Source organism: Cuculus canorus, chromosome 10 (assembly GCF_017976375.1).
Source record: "Cuculus canorus isolate bCucCan1 chromosome 10, bCucCan1.pri, whole genome shotgun sequence".
In the NCBI taxonomy this organism is placed as follows: domain Eukaryota; kingdom Metazoa; phylum Chordata; class Aves; order Cuculiformes; family Cuculidae; genus Cuculus; species Cuculus canorus.
Window position 1 is genome coordinate 21406415 of NC_071410.1, and position 24506 is coordinate 21430920.

Genomic DNA, 24506 nt, shown 5'->3' on the forward strand with positions numbered 1-24506 from the left:
TGCGATCTTGTTGGCAGTGATCCCACATTTTACTGAGATCTTACAAACACTGAGAAATCCTCTCCCTATGACAGAGTTCTGCCTCCTGCCCAGGTAATGCACCTATGAGCGCTTCCTCTGCCTGGGTATCACGTCTCAGGCCATTGGCAGATCGCAGGAAGCCAGCATGACCCAGGGTGACAGCTCACCGAGAACAGAGGATCATGGAATCCCTAGGTTGGAAAAGACCTTTGAGATCATCAAGTCCAACCGTACCTGTCCACTACTAAATCATAACCCTAAGCCCTTAATCTCCCTGTCTTTTAAATACCTCCAGGGATGGGGACTCAACCACCTCCCTGAGCAGCCTCTGCCAGTGCTTGATAAATCCTTTCAGTGAAGAAGATTTTCCTCATGCCCAATGTGAAATATCAAGCATGGTGTTTGCAGCTGAGGTGTGTACTCACCAGCAGCCCTATCTGACCCTAGACAGCTCTTACCGTCTTGAAGACTTATGCTTGCTGCTCTCCTCCTTGTCCCTGTGCCTGCGCTCTCGGTGACGATCCTCTCGCTCCCTGCTGCGATCTCTACTCCGGCGGTAGTCTCGCTCAAAGTCATAGCTGCGCTCTCGGCTGTAGTAGCGGTATCGTTCATCATCACTTAAGAGGAGAAAGGAGAAGTTAGGCAGAGGAACACATCACTTGTGGATCTGATGGTCAGGAGCCATGTTCACAGGACTGTAGGAACACATGCTAACCAGCAAAATCTGTCACCTCATAGTCTGTCAACAGGCTGGGGCATTCATGGTGCTCCTGAAACACCTGTAAGAATGAGCTGCTGCTGCTGCTTACCGAGCCCAAGCTGTAACCCAGTCTCAGTTTCTAACCACAGTGAAGCAGCTTCCTCTCTTTGCCCATTCCATAGCTTGTAACCCCTCCACTGGAATACCACAGCTTTCTCCTCCACCTCTCAAGGCAAAGGCTTTACAAAATCTGTTCTCTGGATTTGCCAAGGGATTACCTTAGCAGCAAGCATGGGGCCAATGTATCAGGGTTATTGCCTTCACGTTCCTCCTAGAATATTTCCAAGACATCCAGCTCTCCTGCTCAAACCCAACAAGAGCACGCTCCTCTTCCCATTCTGCTTCCCCTGGTGCTGGATTTTACCTCACAGCACTCTAATGTCCCACCTAATGTGCAATTCTCTCATGTGAGTCAGACTAAGGGACTGTTTTCTTCCCCATGAGTTCAAAACCTCAAATTGTGAGTGTAGCTGACATGGTCTTTCTATAGACCTTGATCTGCTTAAGGCATGTTATCCAGTCCATACAGAGAGGTGGGCATAACGCACCCCAAATTCAGACAGAGTTTACGCTCCCTTTCCCTCTGTATCTCATAGTCCCTATTCAACTTCTGAAAGCCAAAATCTAAAGGGTTAAAAAGTCCCACTGTGTGAAACAATTCAGACTGAGAGAGTTTGAAACATGGTCCCAATCAATTCTCCTGGGAACAAGCTGGGCAAATGTCCAATATCCACCACCTGCAAGTGCTCCACAGGACCGGCTGAGCAGGGCTCCTTGCTCTGCTTTGGCAAGCACCAACGTAGAGGTCAGCACGCCCGAAAGCACCCAGAAATGCTAACAATGGACTCAGGAGTGCTGATCACCGGACCTGGCTGCAGCAGGAATTGTAGGAGTCCGGGCTGCTCCAACTGCACCAAGTTTGTCTCCTGCTCTGTTCATCCTCCACACCTCCCGGAGCCCATGAACTTGTAAGGAAATAAAAGGGAGGGGAAGAAAAAGGGTTAGGAAAAGGTTGCCCTGTTTGCTCCCACTCTGGGCCTGGGGGAGTTCCCCGGCAGGCAGCACCCCTCTACCAGGAATGTGCATTCTGATCATGGCTGGAATGACTGTTGATATTTCTGAGCCTGACGCCTGCAAAACACTGATTCTGCCTGTGAAAGAACAAAAAAGTGATGGGTTTAGCAAGAGTCTCTGCAGCCTAGTCTGCACTTTAGCTCTCTAGATCAACACTGGGAGGTTGAAAGCTGCCTTTCCCAAGTGCTTCCAGCATTTCTGAGATCACGTCAGTTCCCACCAAGGTGGTTGTCTCCAGCACTGCTCACAGAAATGCCTGGTTGAGTATTTCCATTTCCTGGCTGACTCCTGGTGAAGGGCACTCCTTGCCCTGAAAGCCTCCACAGGACAGCTGAGCAAAGCCTGGGTTGTTTCCCTTTGATCTGACAATTGCATTGAGACAAGAAGCAGCAGCTTCTATGGCTGATGTTTCACACAGAGCTGTGAAACACCCGCTGAAAGGGGCCCTTTCATTTACTGGCCTCATACTGCAGGTGGGAGAGCCGGCATAACTGGGTCTGCTGGATTTAGACAAAAAACAGACAGAGGGAATTGGCCAGTGACACTGGCTCCTGGTTTGTCCTCTGGTTGATGATCCAGAGCACCTCTTCCCCAGACATCTAAGAAAACTGGGACAATCCCAGCCCTTGACCAAACACCTTCCTGTGCTCCAGGGCAAGGCTAGAGCTCTGTGCAGGGCAAGCTGTGTGCAGGATCTGACAAAATGGCACTCACTTGTTGTATTCACTGGTGGTTGGAGTGCGGTCTCGGTCTCTGTCCCTTTCCCGTTCCCGCTCCCTCTCACGCCTTGAGCCGGAGTACTCCCAATGGCTGCTGCTGGAACCGCTTGTGCCTTTGTCCACCGTTGTCACCCAGGGTGTGTGTGATGTGGAGATGGGTGGGTAGCTGATGAAGCCTGAATCTGCAGAGACAGCACAGAATCCTTGTTCATCGGAAGCACTAACAGTATCCTCTCTGTCCCTCCCTTCCTGGAGACTCCCTCTGGAGGCACAGCTGAATACAAGGAGACGACAAAAGCTTGCTCCCTCCTCACTCTCCCTCTTTACTTCCAGCAGTTTGCTAACAACATGTGAACACCTTTTCCCAGAGGAAAATGCAAGCCAGACCAGACCTTTACTGATGTCACTGTGAAATCTCAGCCCCCACCCCCGCCAGCACATCCCTGCATCCTGCTGTAAGGTCTCCACCGGGAAGTTTCAATCCCTCCCTCCCAGACATCTTGGCTCAGAGGGCAAAGGTGCCCGCAGAGCTGAGCCCCTTTCTCTGGCTGCTGAGCCAGGAGTTAGTTTAGCCAGCCCTGAGCCCTTTGCCACCTTGCCAAGGCCTTGCTTTCCACCAGGCTCCCCCTCACCCGAGGTGGCAGCTGGGGAGGAACAGAGGCACCAGCCGTTAAGGAAGGATGAGCCCAGAGCCCCTGGCACTTCTCCAGCCCGTGCTGGCCTGTTGCAGCCGACCCAGCTGGACCAGTGGGGTCACATCCTAGACAGCCACTGTTGCTGGAAAGCTGCACATGGGACAGCACTGGAGGCTCCTTGTTCCCAAGAAGGGCTCCTGCTGCCCACTCCTCCAACCACCTCCTGCAGAGTGAGAGTGTGGGGCTGCCTGTGGTTCTGCCCATTCAGCACAGTGAGTGAGGAGATGCTGCTCCAAGTGCTGGTCCCTGAGGACATGGGAGAAGACTTGGACACTGCTGGTAAGGCTGCACAGGGAAGGAAACAGCCAGAGAATTCTGGCAGCGCTTCTTCCATTACAAAACAAAAGGAGAGGGATGTCTGCCTGTGCCTGCAGGCGATGGACATGACAAAGTTGGGGAGGAGCGCATTCAAAAGCTCAGGGAGGAGATGTGGAGGTGATGGTTGTCCCTGAGGGTGGCGGAAAAGGAAGACAGAAGGAGTGAGCATAAGCAAGTACATGTGCCAACAGAAGCATACAGGACAGCTCCTCTGTTGCTGGGCGTCAGCACTGAAAGCAGCAGCTGAGACTTAGCTCAACCACAAAACTGCATCCCCCACTGCTGCAGAACTCTCAGGTCTCCAAACCCCTCGTGGCGTGGTCAAGCCCAGCGTCTGCCAGGGGGCTGAGACACGAGCAAGACCCCAGCGTTACAGCAAGCACGGTGTCCATCAGCTTAAGGAAAGCTGGAATGACCAAATCCCAGAGATGAGTGCTGTAAGCAGTGTCACTGTGTGTTATCTCCAGTGCTCACCTGCAGAGTTGTAGCCGAATGGTGGCGGCTGCCGGTTGTTGTAGCTGGCAGGCTGGCTGTGGAGGGAGACAGGGATGCAGTTACTAACAGCAGTGACGCCCTGCAGGCCCACCTGATCCTTTCTGAAGGCTGGTGGAACACTCACATGGGAAACCCACAGTCCCAGTGTGTCTCTCCCACTTTGCATTGCAAACTATCGAAAATGCATCCCGGTACAGCTGCTTTGCCACAGCTTCTGGAACTGCTGTAACTCAGCTGCTTGCCTTCCTTTCCCCCTCCTTCTGTAGATCGGGCAGGGTTCCTGGGAAAGAACCAGGGTGTACAAAGTACCCAGAGAATCTATAACAGAATCACAGAACGGCTTGGGTCAGAATGGACCTCGAAGCCCATCCAGTCCCATCCCTGCCATGGGCAGGGACACCTCCCACTGGATCAGGGGCTCCAAGCCCCATCCAGCCTGGCCTTGAACACCTCCAGGGATGGGGCAGCCACCACTGCTCTGGGCAACCTGGGCCAGGGCCTCCCCACCCTCACAGGAAAACATTTCTTCCTAAGATCTCATCTCAATCTTCCCTCTTTTGGCTGAAGACTGTTCCCCCTTGTCCTATTCCTGCACTCCCTGATCAAAAGCCACTCCCCAGCTTTCCTTTGAGAATCTGGAGAAACAGACCATGCTGCCATGTACTCGGCGCTAGACCTAAGCACACACCTGGATTTTACGGACTTCTTCTGGTGTCCTGAACGTATAAATCCAGGTAAAGGCACTGAGGATTCCCTACGGACTCTGCTCTCTCCCCTCCCCAGTCTATGACCAGACTACGAAGGACCAGCACTGATTTTGGACCTCTCCCCCCTCTCTCACTACGGAGATGCCGTGCAATGACCCAGCCTGGGTGTGGCCTTACCCATCCAAAGTTGGAATGAGGAGAGCTGGTGGCGGTGCCAGCGGAGGCGGGAACAACCCTAGACACAGAAACATAAGTCATCACAAAGATCCCATGGTTTGATGTGAGGGAACAAGACTTCATTGCTGGCTACGGTTAAAAGCAGTTAAAGCTTCTTTTCACTGAAGGCCTTGTCTGAATTGCAGTAATCATCCTTCAGGGCTGCAGCTCCTCACCAAAATTAAACCCCCAGAGCTATATTAGTTCTGTACGGGGATGGGAAGAAAAATAAAGGAAGAATTATTATACCTTCTGGCTTGGGTTATTCATCTTAAACATAAAATTCATTAGGGAGTAAACATGACATACAGCTCCATGGGAGACAGAAGTCTGGTTCTCGGGATGCAGACACACTGCAACTACAGCAAAGGGTTTATGGCTCCATTGATTAAAATGAGTAACTCACTCTCTTGCCAAGCACGTAACCAGAAGTCACCTGGGTTTGTTTGTTTTTGAAGAAATCCAATTTTCTGAGCACACATACGTTCAAAAATCACGAGAAGAGGGAGCACCAGAGAAGCAGAGAGCCCTGTCTGACACTGCCCAAATGGGCCCAGGGTCAAACACGTCAAGAGCCCCTCCCCAGCTTTCCTGGAGCCCCTTTAAGCACTGGAAGCTGCTCCAAGGTCTCCCCACAACCTTCTCTTCTCCAGATTGAACAACCCTAACTCTCTCAGGTTGTCCTCGTACAGGAGGTGCTCCAGCCCTTGTCTCATCTCTGTGGCTTCCTCTGGACTCACTCCAACAGACCCATGTCCTCCTTGCACTGAGGACTCCAGTACATCTCTCCTTCCAACCCAAGTATCTGGATTGGAAGTTTTTTGCCACAGTCTGGTCATTTTGCCCATCTCGCTCCTCCTGAACACCTTTAATATAAATATACTTGACTCACAACTGGGTCCTGAAACATCTACAGTCAAGACCAGTTTGCATTCAGTTTCCATCCTGCTTCCCACGAGCAGGTTCCCTCCAACAATGAAAACCTGCACTTCAGTAGTACTGTACATCGAGAGGGGCATGAAAAGTTCCATTTTTACAAAGAGGGGAATTTTCTAGCCTTACGGAGAGCCCAGCTACTGTAGGTTTTCCTTATTTCCATTTGGGAAGCCCAGGTCAGAGCATAAATAAAAGCATGGACACAAAAGCTGTGACTCAAGCCCAACACAGGTGACACACAGTGAGGACAAGTGCATGAAGCCCACAGTACTGTGGGTGCAGATTTTGTTTGGATACGTGACTCAAGTACACGGTGTCACACAGAGGAGGGGCTTGACTGCACATATGTGGGCACGAGCAGCCCTGGCTTTTCAGATGTACGGCACCCAGTCACCATATGGCTCCGCATGTTCTCCTGCACAAACGCCTACATTTGTTTTCCCTGGATGAGGCAAAATTTCCAGTAGAAGAAAACAAATCACAGCTTGAGGCAACTCAGTTTTATCGTGGTTCTGAATCAGTGGAGTTCCTCGCTTCTACACACAGCTGGGTGTTACGTTTCTCTATTGGTGTTCACCAGCTCCACCACACACCAGAGAGCAAAGTCTGGCGGGAATGGTGCTTGCTCCTCACATCCCAAACTCCTACACAAAGCAGCAGTTTGTCCCTCAAACTTGTGCTGTGCAAATGCCACAACTGGAACCAACCCATTTCCAATCTCAGTGTCTTTTGCCACCTGAAGTTCTCCATTTCACATTATAGACTGGTCTTCAGAGACAAAACAAGGCAGCATTAAGAAGCCCCACAGTCTATTATTTTGATCCAGGATATGAGGCAACAGCTACAGTTCAACACTGCACTGGAGTTTATTGGCCTTCAATGAGCTGTGCTCTAAAACAGATTCTGGTGTCAGCCTCACTTGTGCTGCCAACCCAAATGCTCAGAATCACCATGGTTATGAAGAGCAAGGTTAATGCCTACCTGGAATAGGGCCGGGTGGTGGCAGACCTACGGAAACAAACAAGCAAGCGAAACAAGTTAGAATAAGTAAAGTACGGTATCTTTGTATCTCAAACTAAACCTAAAAGCACAGTTCTGAATACATTTCACATATTTGAACACACAGAAATACATGTGGGCAGAAAACCTAGTGCTGTTACGCAGCTACCAACCTATGAACTGTACTGTTTTCACAAATGATGATCCCTTTACCTTGTGTTATAATTTAAATTATAGCACAATAAATATAATTATTACATAAATATAATAAATAAAATGTTCAATTTTGGTGCTCTCTTACACTGGAGAATTCCTTTTTCCCAGTGTCAACATACAAACAATTGATTTGGCCTTCACAACAGCTGAAGGAGCTGGAGAGGACAGCCCACTGCAGACGCCAGCCTCTCCTCTGTCTGGTTTAGGGTTGGTTGGAGTTTTTTTTTATTTCTTCTGTCAATCACAACTGCACAGTGAGCTCTGATGTCCTGGTCAGCAACCGAGAGTGAAGAAGTCATCTCCATTCTGCCCATCATTGTAACAGAAGGCAGTAAGACAAGCTACCACAGCCCACCAGGGAACACTGCAGTAACAACCTTCCTCTCATTAAAAACCACAACTGTACTTTTTATTGTGTGTCTTCTGCACATGAAGCCAGTGCAAAACAGAGGAGTTACAAGGTTATGTGCTCCTGGGGACTCCTCAAGAGCCTGGCTACTGCTGTTGGGCAAGGAAAGGCCAGCATGGCCTTCACTTCCACCTCAATGCACTTTAGGCCGGACGCAGCAGGGGCACAGACTTGATCTCGGTGAGATCAGAAGATGCGCAGACTTTGCAGGAAGTGAAGGCAGAAAAATGTGTGTTCAGCTGTGGCCAGACCATCTGCAAACCTGCACCAAAAAGGTTTCAACATGAAAACAATGCTGTGTGCCCTGGAAAGCTGCGGGAGTGCGGGCATTTGGCCTTTTCAGTTGCAAAGCTGCTTGTTCTCTCCACTAGCATTGCCCTGTTGTGCCTGGTGCCCAGAACAGGTCCTACTAGCATCTGTGTTGCATTAAGAAACTGCAGAACCAGAGCTATGACGTGCACGGAAAAGACCGTGGAGCCGTTCTGTAACTCAGTGCTCCAGCCAGCAAAGCAGAACAAAACTAGAAGCGTTGCCTCCGCCATCTCAGTAGATTTCAGCACTCAGCCTGTCACTGCAGAGGCTAAGAGCATTCCCACAGACACAAGGCTGAGCTTGACAGTCTGAGCACAACACAAACCCATCTGGTTATTGGTAAGAGCACACAAAGCTGCCAGTGCCGAGGACTGATCGCACCCAATGGGCCGGAAACTCATGGCAAAGACCTCATGCACGTTACTTATATTTTGCTTTTAAAATGAAGCACTACTTTAATGACTCCGCTGGATACTGGACTCTTTCAGGAGCAGTAGGAATCCTCCTGCAGTGACAGCTGGTACAATAGAATCATAGAATAGTTTGGCTTGGAAGGGACCTAAAAGATCATCTAGTTCCAACCCCCTGCCATGGGCAGGGACACCTCCCACTGGATCAGGCTGCCCAAGGCCCATCCAACCTGGCCTTGAACACCTCCAGGGATAGGGCAGCCACAAATTCCCTGGGCAATCTGTTCCAATCCACAGGAACAAACACAGACAGATACAAATCTTGGTTTTTCAAGGCGAAAACTAACCAAGCTTGGACCTGGGTGAGGAGGAAAGCTGTTTGTTAGAGCTGCTGCTGCAGAACTGGCAATTCCAGCATCGCCCACGAAACTTTTGGAATCAGTCATAGCCAGACAGGACCCTGAAGTGAACAGCCTGCTGCTCTGACGCAGAAGAGCAGTTCCCATGTTCTTGGCTTTCTTCACAGACGAGCAGGAACCCATTTCTTTATGTTTATCAGTAAATAATGGATTTGGAGCAGCCAAGGGCTCTCTCACAGAAACAAAGCCTGGATTTTTTTCAAGGAACAGCTGCCACTTTGGAAGTACTGGAGGCCAGACATCAAATCAGCTGTTGGAGTCACTGAGCAAAGGGTAGCCAGGTCTGAGGAGCTGTGACCTGAGCGCTCAACTATTCCACAGCATTTAACAGCTGAACCTCTGATGTCCCTGCCCATGGCAGGGGGGTTGGAACTGGATGATCTCTAAGGTACCTTCCAACCCAAATGATTTTATGATTCTACGATACACTCCAAGCCTGAGACATCCTCACCTGCAGCTTCAGACCGCCACGTATCGCTGGCTGAACACATACCTGGAGGATGGAGGGGAGGTGGAACAGAAGTAACGGGTGGAGGAGGGTGGAGGAAGTGTGGTGGAGGTGGCCCGGTGAGCGGGGGAGGCGGTGGGCCTGCTGGTGGTGCGAACGGCTGCTGCTGAGGTGGCTGCTGGGCCTGCGAAGGCTGCTGGGGCTGCTGGGGAGGCTGAGGCTTACTCCCGTGGTCTCCAAGGACCTTACAAGGCAAAGGAATGAGGAGAAAGCATTTTAATCTCTTTGCTCCTGCAGCTGGCACCTCACTGTGCTGGCATAAAGGGAGTATATCACCAAAACCGTGACACCTGGGAGGACCAGGCTATGCCATTCCCGGTGGACAACACCTTTTGGGGAGGAAGGAAAGCTGGCCAAAGCAACTAATCTGCTTAGCAAGGCATCTTCCTGTATGCAGAACAGCAGCAAGACTAGATTCTGGCTGCGTACACAACTGTGTGAGACAGCTGACACTGCAGTGTCTGAGCACCTTTAGTTCACAGGAACTAGGAACTGCCACAGGCTGCAGGTTACAACGTGCCAGTTCTGAGGATGACACAGTAGTGCTTCCTTTTTTTTATTTTAATCCAATTTATCATTCCTGTGGGCAGCAAGAAGCCAAATTCTGATTTAGATTGTGCCTACATGGTCAAAGGAAGCGTGGATTCAAATCTGCCTGCCACAAGCAAGACACGTAAACGCTGCTGCCAAAGGAATGATTGATACGCAGAGAAATCAGAATGCTTATCTGTGCTTGGAAGTGGGAGGAACAACCAGCATTTCCTAGCAACTTTTTCTGTTAGGCAACCTGTTTTTTTGGTGATTGTTGCCAAAAAGTTGGAAAACTGACCACTAAAAAAATAAACAGACCACAAAACCACATCTGAGAACAAAGCCAGGAATTGTGTCTAGAGAGAGGAAAGGTTCCTCTTTTGGGGTCCAGGTGACCTTGGAGCAGCTGGTAGGAGGAAGGTGGTTAAGAGGAGAGTTTTCAGCAGATGGTCCTCAAACCCTGCAGAGGGCACCTTCCTACCTGGAAGCCAATCCAAATACCACAGTCCTACAATGGACATGCCAGATCAGAACTAAGTCCAGTTCTAAACCCCAGGCTTTTCTTTTTTAGAAGGGAGAAGATCCAGTGACACGGGCCTACTCTACGTCTGAAGTGCAGGCTGTATCTAATGATGCTTATACTAAATGTTGCTTCCAAGTTAAAAGAAACACGAGCCCATGCAGAAACCCTCCACTGCAGAGCTGGAGATTACGACCTGACAGTGGAGGGAATGGGAATAATCCACATAGGGGTCTCCCAGCTACGTGCCCTGAGGAATACTTTGGGACAGCTGACGAGGAAAGGGACGTCACCACTCAGATGGAAGGCCTGTCTTTAAAGGACAGTCCCCAGCTCCTAGCAACATTAAGCTTTTAATGCGGAATTAATTCAACCTGCAGGAGGGAGCGATGCACGCGTATGCCTCAGCAAGGGTGACACACTGCCGACTGCTCTGCAGACAGAGGCAGCAACACGGGAGGTCGGACATGCACGACACTTGTTTGAGGTTCACCAGAAGTTCAATGAGATAAGAAACTTCTCAAGACGGTGCAAAACATTTACCTGGATTGGGTTTTCCTCAGAGGCATGCTTATCACGACGTCTTCCTTCTACTCTCCTAATGGTGCCTGCCTGGCCACCGATCACATCAATTGTCCCACCCAGCTTCCTGGTACAAAGCAGACGCATCTGTTTAGGCTCAGAGACATCAGGAGGAGGAAATTTTCCCACTATTAAACAGACTTCTTGCACCCATTCTTTTCCACCAGGCAAAAAAAGCCTCTACAGGCAGCACTCAAATTGGACAAGAGGTGAAGGAGAAGCCCTTTTTGACATTTGAGCAACTTGAGCTCTGCCAGCAGGGGTGAGTTAGGTTGGAGTGAGGTGGGTGCTGGTCTCTTCAGCCAAGTAATAAGTGATAGGACAAGAGGAAATGGACTCAAGTTGTGCCAGGGACCAAATTATATTGAATATTGCGAAAAATTTCTTTTACTAACAGAGTGGTGAAGCACTGGCAGAGGCTGCCCAGGGCAGTGGGAGAGTCTCCATCCCTGGAGGGGTTCAAAAAACTGTGTAGACGTGCTGCTTCAGGACAAGGATTAGTAGGCACGGTGGGGTTGGGCTGACGGTTGGACTGGATGAGCTTAGAGGTATTTTCCAACCTTAACAATTCTGTGATTCTGTGATGCAAAGCATCCCCACATAAGGGAAAAAGTGGGGAGTATTTACCAGAATAAGCCTTTAATGTTATCAGCCCAAATTTTTCCTGCTTTCTGTCCCATCTTCCAAGTGTCGCTGATACCACTGAGATTATTTACAAACTAGATCCTTGGACACTTTCGAGCCTACCTCCCTGGGACCTAATCTATTTCTACTAAAGTCAAAAGTTTTGCCATTGCCTTTGATGACATCAAGGGCTGGTCCTTGGACACAATTACATTAATGCAGCCAGGAAACAGCACTGCCTATGCTCCAGTGGAACATGCAATTTTCTGTGTTTTTTTATCTCCATACTCAGGTCGTACTTGGAGGAAGAACATTTTTATAGGAACTCACTGTAAGGTCGTCACAGGGAAAGGTTTGCAAGAGAGAAGCACTGAAATTTAAGAACCCCTTTCTCTATATTCATGCAGCAATGGATTTGTGTAAGTATGGCCTTAGATGTGTTCCTGCAGTTAGGACAGGAAACATCAACATTGTTCCAAGTTAGAATCACTGAGGCTGGAGAAGACCTCTCAAGCTCATCCAGTCCAACCGTCAACCCGACACCACCGTGCCTATTGAACCATGTCCCCAGGTGCTACAGCCACAGGGTTTTTGAACCCCTCCAGGGATGGAGACTCCACAGCACCTCTTACAATGCTTTGACACTCTTCCAGTAGAGAATTTTTTCCCAATATCCAATCTAAACCTTCCCTGGCACAACCTGAGGCCATTTTCCTCTAGTGCATTCCCTTTCCTTTCTAGCACGTAGAATGTTCTATCTCAGCAGGAAATTCAGACAAAGTGGATATAAAAATGCTGGCCAGCTGGGCAATAAAAAGTTTCCTCACCGAAATCACTTTTAAGAAAAAAAAACCACACAAACCAAACACCTCATTACTAAGCCCATCATTCTGCTGCTGTTGCAGGGTATAAAGAATTGCATTCTGGTCCTGACCAAAAGCTCTGCTACAGGAGCAGAACCTGGTGTGTCAGCACTTTGAAAACCAGAGGGCAAGTTATAAGGGATAAAAACACTGAACAGTTACTAGAGCATCAGTGGTGCAATCCTCCCAAAGTCTTGTGAGACACAAGAGCACCCTGCATAACAGCTGGAAATGACCCCAACTGAGGAAGAGGGCAGAAATGCCAGCAAAGTGCTCCAATGCCAACTGAGCAGGGCTTTAAAGCTTACATTTGAAGCTCACAGATGGCTCTTTTCTCAGACAAAGCAGAAAGTTGGAATGCACGCCTGGTGCACTAATGAAGTAATACGAATAAAGCAATAGAAATACTCAACCCCAAAGCTTCTCTTCTGGTTCCCCACAGCTTTGTTTTTCTGAAGCTTTTGATAAAAAAACATTAACCTGATAAGGTCGAAGTGGTTTCCCTGCAGAGGCTGCTAGTCACAATGGCTCAACTGTTTTGCTTTCTGTGGCTTTGTGGATCCTCTCTCCAACTAGAGAAAATAACTGACCACCACACATCAAGCAGCACAGCACAAAGTTTCAGAAACCAACGGCTCCTCTCACCAGCTGCCAAACATGTCATCGACTTCCACTTAAGGAGACAAAGATTAACATTGTGGGTGTAAGAATCATGGAATGGTTTGGGTTGGAAGGGAACTGAAAGCCCATCCAGTTCCAATGCTCTGCCATGGGCAGGGACACCTCCCACTGGATCAGGGGGTCAAAGCCCAATCCAACCTGGTCTTGAACCCCTCCAGGGACGGGGCAGCCACCACTGCTCTGGGCAACCTGGGCCAGGGCCTCCCCACCCTCACAGCAAAACATTTCTCCCTGAGATCTCATCTCAATCTCCCATTTTTTGGCTGAAAACTGTTCTGTCTCATCCCATCCCTGCGCTCCCTGATCAAGAGCCCCTCCCCAGCTTTCCTGGAGCCCCTTTCAGTACTGGAAGCTGCTCTAAGGTCTCCCCGCAGCCTTCTCTTCTCCAGGCTGAACAATCCCAACTCTCTCAGCCTGTCCTCGTACATGAGGTGCTCCAGCCTTCAGATCATACCTGTGGCCTCCTCTGGACTCCAAGTAAGCACATATGCAGCAGCAATGTAAGCCATCAAAGCTGAGGTATTTGCCCTGGTTCTGATATCCCCCCAAGACGTGTCCCTTCAGCTGGGATACAGGTTTCCATCCCTGTGCAGCACTACCTTGACACATCACCAAGGAGACGTAAATGGGCAGGCAGGGCTTGCGCAACCCTCAGGAAAGCACTGCTGAAGATGAGAGCTACAGTAACTTCCTGTGAAGTTTAAAAGCTGCTTCTTTTTCAGGCTTGAGCAGATTTAGATATGGCCCAGGTGGATCCCAGCTACCCCTATGACAAACACCGTACCCTTAAGCTCTCTCTGCATGACCTCTTACCTATTAGGAGGAGGCCCAGCCTTCATGCGTCCTCCCACCAGCGCCAAGAAGTCTGTTTTAAATTCTGTTTTGATGACGTTGTTTTCCACTTCTTTTTCAGCATTTCCTGTTCTTCCTTGCTGAACCTATGGAAGACAATACATAACACAACATTAATGCCTTTACTTTCAGCTAAAGGTAGCATCAGAGACTAATCCTCAGCAAAGGAAAAGGGCTCCCTCGAGGAAAAATCACAGGGCTCTTGTGAAAAAGCAACCTATTCTTCAGCCACGGCAGACATTTCTTTAAGTTGGCAACTCCAGCCTCAGCCTGCTGTTAGAATTCCAAAAGTTTAATGATCTCACATCCTTTTTCATGTAGTCCTAGTAGCATAGAATCATAGAACCATTTGGTAGGAAGAGACCTTTTCTATCATCAGGCCCAACTGTACCCATCCACTTCTAAACCATCCTTGAGTGCCTCATCTACCTGTCTTTTAAACCCCTCCAGGGATGAAGACTCAACTACTTCCCTGGGCAGCTGTTCCAGTGCCTGAGAACCCTTTCAGTGAAGAAATTTTTCATGATATATAACCTAACCCCCCTCTGGCACAACCTAAAGCTATTTCCTCTTGTCCTACTGCTTGTTACTTGGGAGAAGAGACCAGCACCTACCTCGCTCCGACCTTCTTTGTAGAAGCTGCAGAGGCTGATGAGGTCTCCCCTCAGCATCCTCCTCTCCAGACTAAACAATCCCAATTCCCTCAGCCTCTCCTCATGAGACTTGTGCAGACCCTTCTCCAGCTTTGTTGCCCTGTCTTTAAGTCAAAACTGGAAACAGTAGCACTTGTGATGTTGACTCCTGGGATGAAGTTCTTGTTAGCAGATGCTGGCCACCCGATGGACTTCGTAAAGGCTGATGGCCAAAGCAGTCCCCAAACAGAAAAGGCAGCCGCAGAACAGCAACAGCCCACAGCAACGAGCAAAACCAGCCACAGACGCCCTGCTCTGCTGTCTACACCTCTTGTATTGACAGGATCTCCAACCAGACACCCCTATAGCTGGAGAGCCTCAAGGTCAACTGGCAATCCACTCAAGTCTTGCTGCTGTAGTGGTTCAAACCTGCCAGACGCTGGAGCTGTTCATTCCATAGGTATTTTTAGACTTTAGCAGAGAGATTTAACCTTTAAGGGCACATTTTTTTATTTCTCATCCCCGAAAGGAACACAGAACAGTTTGGTATTAAGGTATCTCCTGCTCTTATACTCTCACCTCTGCAATTACTAAATCAAGTCCCAGTTTTATTGTAGCCGCATGCAGCAGTAATATGTCACCTACTGTGATCTTATTTTCCGTGCTGATGGGAGGAGCAGGATCCAGCCCAAGCTGAAGCCGTCGCTGCTTTTCACAATAAGCTTTCCATGTTTCTTCATTGAATCCGTAATTAAAGTAATCAGAAAGATCAGCACCTGACAAAGGGAGCAGAAGTTAACATGGGGATTCTAGCAGGCTTGCATTCTCAAACTGTCCTTTAACTGCTTAAATGAGGAGTTAAGAGAACAAAAATCTCCTCCAGAGCACAGATTACTCTGTTTCATCCTGTCAGAAAACTGCTGTGTGCCACAGTAGAGCTGGCCACATATTTTGGTGGGAGGGGGGCTACAGCCCAAACAGCAGTGGGACCATTTGGGACACAGAATGCAGCACATCTGTGGGCTATCAGAAAAGATGCTCAGAGCCACTTAACCCATCAACCGGATTTTTTCAGACTCATTTCTTGAAATTGCCTAAATGAGTTGAGCACTGGAGAAAGCACACGAATGGTGGCTCCAGGCACTGCCGAAGAAATGAGATGGTGCCACAGAACCTTCTTGGCAGAGCCAAGCTGACATATCGTACTCCTGACCATCACTGCCTTACCATCACTGCCTTTGCTGTCTTGAGAAGAGGTTCTGGGAGTCGCCCATTTTGTGAAAAAGGGCTTAAGTGGGAGAGTTTTTATTGACATATCTCAGATCACAAGTAACAGCAGTTCCATCATGATCCAAACCATTCCTTACAAGACTGTTTTCTTACTCTGACAGTCTCCTGTGAACTGTGCCACAAACTGCTTGCCAAAAAAGTCAAGGCGGAGGGACAAGCACAGCTGCAGCCAACTCTGTAAGACACACCTTGCCACAGGACGCCTTACAAAGCATCTCCTCACCCTGCTGAGGTGTCCTTGCAATATCCCCCTCACAAAGTCATTCCTAGACAGACCAATTCTAAACCAAGGAGCTGAGACATAAGGGCTGAGCAAAACACTTTGACCGTGTTGAGCTGGGATCTATACAGCCAGATTTATCTTCGAGGTTGGATGCTCTTCCTGCTGTACCACCCAAAGATGCAAATTTTTCTAACACAGACAGAAACATGATATTTACATGTTGATTTTATCAGCCTACATTTCAGCCCTCCATCACCCTTCCACACCATATTTCTTCTTCTTCTCACTCCCTTAAAGAGATACCAACTGGCTGAGCAACTAACTGAAACGATACAAAACTGAGAGGCTGCTGAGTAACAAGCTACTCGCCACCTAAAATAAACCGACAGGACACACCTCTGCAACCACCTTCCCTGTACCAGCACTGCAAGACTGTTTTCTGGCTGGGGGGACTCACTCTGCTCAAGGGATGCCAGCAAGGTCACAATGATCTTCAGGCTTTCTCTCTGAACTTCTGTTTTTCTTCTAATTTTCTTCCTGGCCCCCTTTCTCATTGCACACTTGATGGGAACTCCCCCGCAGATGAAAGGCTATGGTTTCTCTTAGGTCTGTACCAGTTACTGCTCATCACAGACAGCTTTAGTGCTAATCTGATACCACCACCCACCAATGTAGTGATCAGCGTTGCTCTGTACTCCAATGCCCTTCAAGAAACCCCAACCCCACCTCACGGCCAGCCTTCTGAAAGCACTGCTCCCTCAGCAGAGCAATGTTTCTCAAAGATAAATAAAGTACAGGGGCTGGTGGGGAACAGGATTATTTCAGAGAAGAGGCGAGTGGGTGTTTTGCTTCAGTTAACATTTTATTACAGCACGTTTTACGAAAGTAGCACAGCAAAAACTTGGATCTCTTTGGTTCCTTCACTTACTTTTGTATCAAATTCAGACAAAAAGCAGAAGTTCATTTGTAGCGCTCTACAGCTCTCACGCAGGAGCCACTTCTGAGTGGAAATCTCCCTAACGCTAATCAGGAAGACAAAAGAGACCATGTACATATTAAAACCTGCTGTGTAAAGTGCTGTTTGTCCAGACACAGTCTGGATGACGCTGTCCAGAAGAAATAAGCAGGGACTTCTCACTCACAGGTATGCACCAAGAGGCAGAACCCAGCAAAGAATGAGGCAACGGAGCTTTTCTAACAGAAAAGCCTAGCTTTTTTTGTCAGAGAGACAGTGTTTTCCTTCCTTTCATTCCATTGTTGGCAGCAGGAGGATTCAACACAAAAAAGACATCCTTTCTATCGTAACACGTGGCAGCTCCCACCATCACTGCCCTTTCTGCAGAAGCAGGGACATGAGGAGGGTGCACAGGGAGGACTGTTCTGCTGTGGTGAGGCAGAACAAGGAAAAAGAGGAGACCACATCACACGTACAGTCATATCTTCATTTTACTCAAGGCCAACCAACATTATTGTATTGATATCATAGAAACATAGCATCATCAGGTTGGAAAAGACCTCCAGGATCATCGAGTCCAACCATTCCTATCTGCCACCAAACCATGTCCCTGAGCACCTCATCTACCCATCTTTTAAATACCTCCAGGGATGGTGACTCAACCACCTCCCTGGGCAGCGTCTACCAGTGCCCACTGCTTATCAATGCAATATTTTCTGGAATCAAGGAATTAATAAAACCAAACATTAAATAAAACAGTTATTCCCCTTAAGGGAGTTAAATTGATAGAGTAAATGCAGCCCAATTTTAGGTAGAAGCAGGCTTGACCAAGCAGTAAACATCACTGATTGCCTAGACAGGCATCAAGGCCGAGCAATACGTACTGTTCTATTTCCCTGCTCCCCAGAAGCAATAAATGGACAGAAATTACATGTGAAATTAGAGAGAGACAATTAAAACTACAGAAAATATTTACCACAAGAAACTGTGAAGCCCCACCTGGTTTCCTCCACGGTTTGTCTTCAAATGAGTCCAAATCCACCTCTATAACAGGCAATCCATTTATATTCCCTGCAGCATCTAAGTCAATACCTTTGGGCTGCAGCTTGGCTTTAGAGAGAGAGAAACCGTTACTCCTTTTAATGCAACGCCTTTAATCCACTGCTTTGCTGAGCAAATTGCTGAGCAATTTACTCCAGTCAAAAGTAAAGCGCTACTGCAAATTCACTGCTGGCTTTACAGCACTCAGGTAACCGCAATCAAGATTTTATTAAATATCACTTCAGGCACTCAATAAATAAATAGCCAGGGTACACAACACTGGCAGGTGAATGGCAGAGAAGCAAATTAAACCCAGATCGGTACTACAGGCAAAACGAGTAATTCATTAGAGCATGCACAAAATCTACCCCACATGAAAAAAAGTGTATTTTCCTTCCCAGGCAAAATATTTCTTTTTCCCTCCCATGATACACATGCATTTTCTCATAACAAGAGCCTTCATCCGGATCAGCCTGAAGTGTACAACTAGAGTCAGCAAAAACCTGTCAGGTACGGAATCTTCAAGGGGAATTTGCTCTTATTTTCTCAATCAGAAGATAAGGCATTTGCATAAAGAAATTAATAGAAGGAAGTAAATGAAAGCCCATGAAAGGACAGCCTCGTATGAGGAAGGACAGAATCCAAATCTCAATATTGAGTATAAACTCAAGTGAATGGTGAGGACAATTTAACCTGCAGAAATATGCACAGTGATATGGCCAGAGTCTGTTTCTTTTGCTACCTGACCCTGCTCGCAGCTCAGCACCCTGACCACAGAGTTAAAAAAGTACATTCTCCAGGCACTTTAGAATGTTTGCCCCTAGCACAACAACATAGAATCACAGAATTATGGAACAGTTTGGGTTGGAAGGGACCTTAAAGATCATCCAGTTTCAGCCCCCCGCCATGGGCAGGGACATAGTTTAGAAATATTCTCGTTTTATACTGTAGAAATAATAATTGATGCATTTTTTTCTAGTTTAGATATAATTATAATCAGCTTATTCAGTGATAGGTAATTAAATAAATCTGTTGCACCCTGTACCCTGAGGCGGTTATAGGAGCCCTTATCTTTAAGAAATAATGAGATGCACTGGTTTTCTATCCTTCCACACCGAGACCATGCTTTGCATCTGCTCCAGCCACCAGTGCCAGAGCAGTGCAATGTTGCAAAAGGCAAAGGGTAAAAACAGCAATACCTGAAGCAGACGCTCCATAACCTCTACCCGTTTTTAAGTTTAGATTCATAGGAGTTCCCCTATGGAAGAGAACCGTTGCATTGGTATTTGAATACATTACTTGGCTGAAGACTTTCATGCAAAGCATATTCATACCCCTCAGAAGAAGCTCAGCTCACTCGGGTTTATCTGTACCTCTCTATGGTTTTTAGTACTAAGCCTCAACACCTTAAAAGTGAGATTACTTTGCCACTTACACTCCTCTGACCCTACAGAAACACAGAAAACTTACTGACTGACCAACACTAGGACACAGAGGATTGCCTGGAACATGAAGGGAAAGAGCATTCCCAAAGCAGTAATTACCGTTCTGCCCAGGAACGGCCTTAGTGTGTAAACGGAACGGAACAACATGGAAATCACAGCTGCACGCAGATCACAGGAGGAGGAGAGAGAGGTAGAAGCAGCAGATTTCTAAAAAGGTGTCCGCAAAATGTAATGAGCTGCTAAGGGACGAAGCATTGCTCTTCAGAGTAATCCATCGGACTGAGACCACCTCTGCAAGAGGAGGAAATAATCCATAAAGTGGAAAAATTAGCTTATGCTGCACAGCACATGCAAGACATCTCCCTCAGAGGATAGACGCTAGCAGCAAGCAAAACTGCTGCCATATTATTTTTATTCAATGCAAATTAGGTAGAATTTTAAGTCAGTGACATAATTTCCTAGTTCGCAAATCCAGCTTCACCATTTCCAAATCATGAAATATCAGACAGCTCAAAATCAGTAAATCCACAGCTTATGCAAATCCTTAGCAATACGGATTTTGGTTCTGGAAGTTTTCACAGATGAGGAGTTAAACAGAACTCTCACTTTTGATTTTGCCCAATGAAGCACAGTAACGACTTGGTTAATTTTCTAACAGCAGACTGGAATTATCATTCCTATTTCACAGATGGATTCTCCAATAAGCAATTGCTGGACAGAGCTGTCCATCAGCTTCTAATCCCACTCCAGTGTTCCAGCCATCACTCCCATGTCTCCCAGAAGATGAGCTCTCATCCCTACTTCCAATTCCAATCATGTGCTGGAGCTGCCTCAGATCAAACACCAACACCGCAACCCACAATACATACATGTACGATGGTGCTCCAGTTTTAATGTTGCCAATAGTAACTTTCACGTCATCATCGTCACTGTCGCTATCGCTGTCATCTTCATCATCTTCACCGCTTGGCAGGGCCTAGCGACAGTAAAAGCACACAGGAGCTCATTAATACATAAACCTGATAAATCCCCCAGGACAGCAAGCCAAATCCCACAAACTTGTAAGATGAAGGTTTGTTAAAAAGAATGATTCCAATACAGAGTCATAACTTCCCCCTGCACTCCAAGGCTGTACAAAATTGTCCCTGGAGGCAAAATCTATGGAAGTAACCAGCCACCAATGTAAAAACTAAAAGCCAACAGTGTAAAAACTCCCCCCCTAAAAGAGGGGAGATTGAGATGAGATCTTAGGAAGAAATGTTTTCTTGTGAGGGTAAGGAGGCCCTGGCCCAGGCTGCCCAGAGCAGTGGTGGCTGCCCCATCCCTGGAGGTGTTCAAGGCCAGGTTGGATGGGGCTTGGAGCCCCTGATCCAGTGGGAGGTGTCCCTGCCCATGGCAGAGGGTGGAACTGGATGGGCTTTGAGTCCAACTCACTCCACTCTGTGACATGGACAGGTGCCCACAAAAAAACTGCCATGTTCTTTGAAGAAGCAACTCTACATGAGTCAGGATAAGATTTCTGAAGATGGGGAAGGTTTAGCTCGGTTCTAAGAATTTCACTGTCCAACAGCTCCTTTCCCCTACTCTTTTTGAAAGAGCTTTTCTGACACAGCTCCTTCACAGGTCCATGGTGAAAGTATGCAATCACAAATAAAAATCACCAAAATACATTCACTGGCTTCCCCAAGGAACCTCAGAGAATGTTCTCGCATCAGTTTCAGGTAGGAAGCTGCTGAGGAGCTGGGCTTGACTTATGTAGCACAATCAGTCCCCAAGCCACTTAACTCTACCCAAGAGCTCTACAGCTGCTGGGGTGACGCCAGCACAGCACCACTGCTGGAGCGCAACAGCAAAGGAAGCCTTCCAAACTCCCAGAAGCGCAGTTCTGCCGGATGCATAAGCTGAATTAACACCTTACTGCTACAAAAGGATATGAGGAAGGCATTCCTAACCCCCTCTCTTTTTCCTCAGCACACAGGTTTGTCAGAACTCTATGCAAGCCCTCTTGACATAACACAGCATTGGAAAAGAAACCCTTCAAAAAGACAGGAGGGAGAGAAGCCTCTGCCTCCTCTTTCAGCACGGAGACACTGCTGCATTTTAAGAGAGCTGAGGCTGAAACAGAACTGATCCCCAGCACTTTGGTCTTTCCATCCCAGTGTCTCCCATATTTTCCTGAGCCTCAAGAAGTCATATTAAATACTGAGCTGGAAGTAACACCACATTCTGCTTTTCCTGCCAGGCTGCAGTACCAGAGGCCCTCACCTGCCTCTCCAATGGGCACCAGTAGGATAAGGGTTCCCTGCACCAGGCAGGCTGAGAAAGGGAGCCTGGTGCTGTGTTAGCACTGGCAATCGACCATCCATACACTCCTATGGCACACGTGTAACACTTTAGGCAGCATCAGCATTTTTACACTTCCATCTTTTTATCTATGAGCATTGAGAAACTGAAAAATAACTACATCTACTATTTGTGGCAGAATACATACGTGTTGCGACATCTCTCGGTCTTCACTGCTTACAGGCCGGTTCTCCTGAGGAGGATCTTGCAGAGTATGAGAAGATTCTGCATGTCTAGTAAACAGGACAGATAAAACAAAGTGGATAGCCCAACCGAGAGGTGCACCCATAAACACTTCTGAAGCATTCATCCAGGTGAATTTCATAGCACGGCTTAATTCATGTACTTAAAAGAGGCTACAGAAAATCTAAGGAGGGGCTCCTAATCGGGGAGGGCAGGGATAAGGTGAAGGGAAACGGTTTTCAGCTGGAAGAGGAGAGATTGAGATGAGATATTAGGAAGAAGTGGTTTCCTGTGAGGGTGGAGGTTGCCCACAGCAGTGGTGGCTGCCCCATCCCTGAAGGTGTTCAAGGCCAGATTGGATGGGGCTTGGAGCAACCAGATCCAGTGGGAGGTCTGCCTGCCCATGGCAGGGGGTAGGATTGGATGGGCTTTGAGGTATCTTCCAACCCAAACCATTCCATGATACTATGTAGACTATTTCCCAGAATCACCAGGTTGGAAAAGACCTCCAGGATCATAGAGTCCAACCATTCCTATCAACCACCAAACCATGTCCCTGAGCATCTCATCCACCTGTCTTTTAAATACCTCCAGAGATGGTGACTCCAGCCCCTCCCTGGGCAGCCTCTGCCAGTGCCCAATGACCCTTTCTGTGAAATTTTTTTTTGTGATGTCCAGCCTAAACCTCCTCTGGTGGAGCTTGAGGCCATTCCCCCTTGTCCTGTCCCCTGACACTTGGGAGAAGAGGCCACCTCCCTCCTTTCCACAACCTCCTTTCAGGTAGTTGTAGAGAGCAATAAGGTCACCCCTCACCTTCTCTTCTCCAGGCTAAACAACCTCAATTCAGCCACTCCTCATAAGACTTGTTCTCCAGCCCCTTCACCAGCTTTTTTTGCTCTTCTCTGGACACGCCCCAGAGCCTCAACATCTTTCTTGTGGGGAGGGGCCCAGAACTGAACCTAGGATTCAAGGTGCGGTCTCACCAGTGCTGAGTACAGAGGGAGAATAACCTCCCTGGACCTGCTGGTCACACCGTTTCTGATACAAGCCAAAATGCCATCAGTCTTCTTGGCCACCTGGGCACACTGCTGGCTCACATTCAGATGGCTGTCAACCAAGACCCCCAAGTCCTTCTCTGGGCAGCTTTCTTCCCCTGGTCTGTAGCACTGTATAGGGTTGTAGTGCCCCAAGTGCAGGACCCGGCATTTGGCCCTGAAACCTCATCCCCTTGGTCTCAGCCCAGCGGTCCAGCCTGTTCAGATCCCTTTGGAGCCTCCCTACCCTCCAGCAGATCGACACTTCCTCCCAGCTTACTGTTATCTGCAAACTTACTTAGGGTGCATTCGATCCCCTCATCCAGATTGTTCATAAAGATATTGAACAGGACTGGACTTAACACTGAGCCCTGGGGGACACCATTGTGACTGGCCTCCAGCTGGAGTTAACTCCATTTACCACCACTCTTTGGTGGTAAATTTCCTCTGCTGACAGTTAGCTCAACTCTACAACAAGAAATGAACCATCCTTGCTTGGCTTTGCTTTTGGAGGAAAGAATCAGTTCAGAACTTCCAAAGGGCGCTGGACAGACAGCCCAGCCAGAACCGCTCCACAGCTGAAATACAGGTAGCAGCCAGATCAGTTTTCAGCTCCGAGTCAGCACTGGCACAACTGACAGGAGCAAGACCATCATAAGCAAAACTTCACCCTGTCCTTACGATGCTAATAATTACACTTCTGTTTAGTCAGCAGCAATGGCATCTGTCCCACAGCAACCAGGGAAGAAGTGATTTTAGTGTTTCTACAAACAGTTTACATAAAAGAGTAGTTACAACTCAAAGAAGAGAAGACAGATAATTAGCCACCCGGTCTTCTCATTTATTACAAATTAGCCCTAATGCAACAATCACCAGGTTCAGATTTACCTCCAATTAAAATGTTAGCAGTATTTATTGCATTAGCCAAGCAAGAAAGTCACATTGGTGTGCACAGGCTACAAAGAATTAGAGAATCACAGAACAGTTTGGGTTGGAAGGGACCATCCAGTTCCAACCCCCCTGCCACAGACAGGGACACCTCCCACTGGCTCAGGCTGCCCAAGGCCCATCCAACCTGGCCTTGAACCCCTCCAGGGATGGGGCAGACACAGCTTCCCTGGGAACCTGTGCCAGTGCCTCCCCACCCTCATGGTGAAGAAATTCCTCTTTATATCTAGTCTAAATTTGCCCCTCTCCAGTTTATACCTTTTGCCACTAGTCCTATCACTACAAGCCTTTGTTAAAAGTCTTGTGAAAAGAGAATGCAAAATGTACAAAGCTAAAACCCAGAGATCATTTTTCTCTGATGTCAGAGGTAATACCTAACAGAATTCCAAGATAATTCCTGCTGTTCAAAGGAGACAATCAGAACACCCCAGGAAACCCAGTTCTCCACCAGTACTGTGTGGAGACCTTGCCATTCATTTGAAATGCCGTACGGGATAATAAACACACAAGAGATTATCTTCAAACAGAACCACAGGTGACACCTG

At 47.9% G+C, this 24506-nt stretch overlaps 1 protein-coding gene across 2 annotated transcripts in view; it reads right to left on the reverse strand.

Annotated features, from left to right (window-relative positions):
* LOC104063993 (pre-mRNA 3'-end-processing factor FIP1) overlaps window positions 1–24506 on the reverse strand; it is a 36487-nt gene that overhangs the window by 3027 nt on the left and 8954 nt on the right. For both annotated transcript variants that reach the window (XM_054075518.1, XM_054075519.1), the window contains exons 3-15: window positions 21945–22029; window positions 20323–20429; window positions 19208–19266; window positions 17967–18077; window positions 15145–15275; window positions 13829–13953; window positions 10809–10914; window positions 9200–9398; window positions 6923–6949; window positions 4967–5024; window positions 4062–4117; window positions 2570–2756; window positions 480–638 (exon numbers count right to left, since the gene is read on the reverse strand). In XM_054075518.1, the coding sequence (XP_053931493.1) occupies window positions 480–638; window positions 2570–2756; window positions 4062–4117; window positions 4967–5024; window positions 6923–6949; window positions 9200–9398; window positions 10809–10914; window positions 13829–13953; window positions 15145–15275; window positions 17967–18077; window positions 19208–19266; window positions 20323–20429; window positions 21945–22029 (1410 nt within the window). The remainder of the gene's footprint in view (window positions 1–479; window positions 639–2569; window positions 2757–4061; window positions 4118–4966; window positions 5025–6922; window positions 6950–9199; window positions 9399–10808; window positions 10915–13828; window positions 13954–15144; window positions 15276–17966; window positions 18078–19207; window positions 19267–20322; window positions 20430–21944; window positions 22030–24506) is intronic.